Raw genomic sequence first — 4,892 nt, 5'->3', positions numbered from 1 at the left:
GAAAGGGAAACAGAAAAAAATTATAAATAATTTCATCTGGGATGGGCCATGCTGATGAATGATGAATCAGCTATTTATATACTGGGAGCGACCAAGGTATGATCCAGAATCTTCCATCTGATAAGCTGTGTTGTGTTATGAGTCACAACATTACAAGTTCCACCTCTGACTTTGTTGTTTTGGTGATTATAGATTCTACAGCTGGTTGCAACTCAGAAAATTTGTACTGCCTTTTATACATACTTCCTCCTGATGGAGAGTATGCATATATATTTTTTCTTTCCCACCATCTTGACCTAATTTGCTGTATGCTCCACCTCTGCTTTACAGTAAGATAAGTGACTACTTAATTTGAGTACCCAAGCAGCAAAAGCTATTCTAGTTTCTCTTGCTACCTCATAATTTTCAAAGGGAAATTAAATGAAAAGCTACAAACTGGCAATTCTAGTTCAGTCACTATTGCCCATCCCCAAAGGAACTGCATCTGCACAGTAAATTACCATATGTCTAGATCATGACTATATATTAATAGTTTTCTTGAAAAATAATTGTTGATTGTACCCAGCCCTATGTTGATTTTAATTCTTGGAATTCAAGAAATCAAAATGCCTTGTTTTTCTTTTTTTATTTGACTATTCCCCTTCAATAGCCTTCACCATATCTTCTGGTGACAAGTTCCAGAGACTTGCTGTGAGTTGAAAGAGAAAAGAAATACTTTTCTTTTGCCTGGATGAAAGACTCAAGTTTAGGAGAATGAGAGATACATGTTCACTTCTACTTGGCCTGTGACATGTATTATTTTAATCATCATCATGCTATGAATATACCATGTAAAGGGGTTGTATACTCCATCTCTTTCTTTGATTATCAGTTTTTTACAGACCTGATTGTAAAAAGTGCATATTACTGTAAATGCTACTAGCTACACAGCTGTGTTATAAATAAAACTTTCTCTGACCTGCAAATAAGTCTAGTAGAAATTGGACTAGTAAGGTTCCTCTCTGCTATATTAAACATACAAGACAAAAGGCACTTTACAAAACAAATCAGTTCTATCCTGTGGAATACTTTAGAAATAATTGGCATTGATTAAATCACCATTAGTTAATTGTAAAAGGTAGTTTTACTTGGAATAGTTTACATCCTGAGATGTATATACCACCAAACAACATGTTGATCCCAGGTCCTTGAGAAGGACTTCATAGATGGATAAAAATGCCAAATCCAGTCTAAACTTCTGGCTGTCCAATTATAATCAGACAAAGTATAGCATTTCTCTAGATGCTGCTTTCTGAACAATATTATTTGCTACCCTATATACTGTACTTACTTAATTTTTGTTTTAGATGCATTTCAATTATTGAATTTCTTATAACAGAAAAGGTGGCCTTATAGTTTTTAAAATGTGTAAATTACAAATTAAAAGTTTAATTTTACATTTTCTTCTGCCTCTTCCATACATTCAAGCCTCTTTTTTTAAGACTGGTTTTGAGGATCAGAGTATCCTGTGGTTGTGATAGCAGCAAACTACTTGCCTTGGGGGTGAGATTAATGGCCCATTAAGATTAACAGAAAAGGGCATTTTTGCTGAACTCAAAAGAAGAATGCAAGAGAAAGAACAGAAATGGACTAAATTCTCCTGGATCAACCTCTTCTGGTCTACAGGTCCTCATCAAACAAAGCACTGAGTTCAAGGAAGGCTAAGCCACCTTTGACCTGGTACCTCTTTGTATCTGGAATAACTGCCCAGAGCACTGGTCTGCAAAATCAACAAGCTTCTATCCACCCTGTCAGGGAATCTTGAAGCAATCAGTTTTTCTCAAAAACAAATTTTGGATCAAAAGATTGAAGAACTATGTGCAAGCATAAATGTGGATATAGGATTAATATCATGTACATGCACAGATCTCTGAATACTGTATAATATTTTGCACATGCACTGTTTTCCTTTGACACCTCTTTTCAATGTACACCACTCCCGCTTAAATGAGGTCTTTGTACATACACTGACTATTTCTTATTCATGTTTCATTTCTTATTCCACTGCATATTGTAGTGGAGCTTATAAGTCATCACAAATATGTGACACATATATAAATTAGAAATGCTTCTTATTGTGTACATAATTACAAATGACCAGATTGTGTAATTACAAATAATTACACTTGTTCCCCCAAGACACAGTATAGCTGTTCACCTGTTATTTGCATTCACATGTTAGCATCCATTCACATGCTAAAAGATGAATGATAGCATACTGTATCTCATTTGCATTTGAACTACCTTTTTAACATTTTAAAATAACTTAAAAGGTGGGGGCAAATTTAAGGAAGCATTATGAGTTCTTATTTTATAACATATTTTTATCCTCTATCTATCCTTTATCATTATGTTTTCCATGCTTTGTCACACAATGGGTGGTTGCTTCTGTAACAGCCTTCCTGTTTGCTTTTTCTTCCTTGTGCCAGTCACTCTATTCACATTCCAACCACACCTAATCTTAGCCTCTATGACCTATAGTTGCTATGCTGAAGACTTTGATTTTAAGCTACAGAAGGACAGGAGATAAGCAGCAATGTGAGAATAGAAAACTATTCAGAAAGAAGAAAAATCTTCATGGCTCATTTTCTTAGATCATTCAAAAAGACCTTGTTGTAGTGTCCTGAGAATTGATAGACATGCAAAGAAATCAAGAGGCTCCAGGGCAGTCAGGGTCCAAACAAGAGACCAGAGGAATTACTGAGATCAAGCTGGTGGTAATAGGAGATGGAGGTTGTGGGAAAACGTCCATGCTCATGGTCTTTGTCAAAAGAGAATTCCCTAAGGTAAGTTTCTTTTATCCATAATATCAACCTCACATTTCCTACTGCCAGATCTTTTCTTTTGTCAAGATCTTTCTTATTCAAGATAATTTATTCAAATATAGTTTCTGTAGAATAGATCCTATCAAGCCTACTATTTTTCTTAAATTTGAAATGTTTTAAATTCTCATAACAGTTATACTTGGAACTTTCTTCTTCCTTTGTCATGGAAGAATAGCTGAACTATTGTGATAGCAAATCTTTCTGGAGTTTTTCTGTGGATATAGACTCTAACTAAGGGTACTAATAATACTACTAAATTCAGAGCGTTTTTTGTCATAGAACGCACCGGAACGGAGTTCCAGCAACTTTTTTCGATGGATTTTCCAGAGTTGCGTTCTTTTCTTATTGTTCCCCTTCCTATCCTCGTTTGCTTTTGAAAATGCCCCGCTGGTGGTATGGTGTGAGCGGGGTCCCCTCCGGCGCTGTCTGCCTCCTCTAGGAGGAGCCATGAGGCGCCGGAGCACCACAGCCAGAGCGTGGCTTGATTGGCTGGGTCAGATCATGTGGTGTGGAAACCAATGGTGGTGGTGGGAGACACATAAACATGGAGGCCATCTTTCACGAAAGGGTGAGCGAGCCTTTTGCCTTCCCTTACACAAGGCGGGGTGTGAGGTTAAAAAGAGGCGAAGTGAGAGGAAAGAAAGGCGGCTGGTGTGGAAGCTTGCCCGACAGCGAAACTTTGCTGTTTCGGTTCCTTGGGTAGTTCAAAGGCTGGGATGTCTACGAAAATCTCTTTTTAGTCTTTTATACTTTATATTCAAACTGCAGAGGGGAAGAATAAGAATAAAGCCAATGTCTTGTGATTTGGAGGTATTATTATTAATAATATATATATATATTAATTATGTATTGGTCAGATGTAAAGGTAGATCTACAGTATGAGGTTTAATCAGATCTATTTATTAAATTGGGTTTAACTTAAAGGTAAATTAAAAGTAATCTGTTCACTGACAAAGTTTCAACTTTAATTTGTTTCAAGTCAGTATCCATATTAAACTCCAAATGTAAATTTTTCCACCTTGTTTGACAACTTCTTAAAAATAATTCAATCTTTTACAAGCAACCAAATTTTGTTTTATTGGGCCACATAGAAAGCTGACATTTCCACTCATTAAACTAAATCGGTATGCCAGTGGTAAATGTCCAAAAAGATTAATATAATGCCTTCTTGTAATTTAAAGCCACACAGTGCATGGTAACATTAATAGTATTAACTTACCTTGAACAAAATCCTAGTCTTTTAGATACACTAAAAATTGAAGGGGTTTTTTTTCAACTACAAAGGTAAACCTTGTAGGGTAGGCAAGGCAGGTTGTATGACGTGTGTGAGTTCCAGCACCTTTTTTTTTATAAAAAAGCACTGACTAAATTCACTTTACTTAACTAAAGCATTTCTCTAACTGCCAGCGATATGTTAAGTACAGCAGAATAGGATTAATAATAATAATAGTAGTTGGAAGAGACCTTAAAGGTCTTCTAGTCCAACCCCCTGCTCAGACAGAAAACCCTATACCATTCAGAAAAATGGTTGTCCAGTCTTTTCTTAAAAACTTCCAGTATTGGTGCATTCACAACTTCTGGAAGCAGGTTGTTCCACTAATTAATTGTTCCAACTTTCATGAAATTTCTCCTTAGTTCTAGGTTGCTTCTCTCTTTGATTAGTTTCCATCCATTGCTTCTTGTCTTGCCTTCAGGTGCTTTGGAGAATAGCTTTACTCCCTCTTCTTTGTGGCAGCCCCTGAGATATTGGAACACTGCTATCATGTCCCCCCTCGTCCTTCTCTTCATTAAGCTCAACATACCCAATTCCAGGAACCGTTCCTTATATATTTTAGCTTCCAGTCCCCTAATCATCTTTGTTGCTCTTCTCTGTACTCTTTCTAGAGTCTCAACATCTTTTTTACATCGTGGTGACCAAAACTGGATGCAGTATTCCAAGTGTGGCCTTACCAAGGCATTGTAAAGTGGTATTAATACTTCACGTGATCTTGATTCTATCCCTCTGTTAATGCAGCCTAGCACTGTGTT

The 4,892-nt window shown here is 36.5% G+C and overlaps 1 protein-coding gene across 1 annotated transcript in view; it reads left to right on the top strand.

Moving 5' to 3' along the window:
• The first annotated feature begins 2,517 nt into the window (after positions 1–2,517).
• The window catches only part of RHOD (ras homolog family member D), an 8,538-nt gene continuing 6,163 nt past the window's right edge, over positions 2,518–4,892 (top strand). The window contains exon 1 of the mRNA XM_015826021.1: positions 2,518–2,825. Coding sequence (XP_015681507.1) covers positions 2,679–2,825 — 147 coding nt within the window. The 5' untranslated portion in view covers positions 2,518–2,678. The remainder of the gene's footprint in view (positions 2,826–4,892) is intronic.

Source organism: Protobothrops mucrosquamatus, unplaced genomic scaffold (genome assembly GCF_001527695.2).
Source record: "Protobothrops mucrosquamatus isolate PMUCROS unplaced genomic scaffold, P.Mucros_1.0 scaffold2928, whole genome shotgun sequence".
Taxonomy (NCBI): Eukaryota; Metazoa; Chordata; class Lepidosauria; order Squamata; family Viperidae; genus Protobothrops; species Protobothrops mucrosquamatus.
Note: the sequence above shows the minus strand (reverse complement) of the source record. Positions and strands in the feature narration are given on the sequence as shown.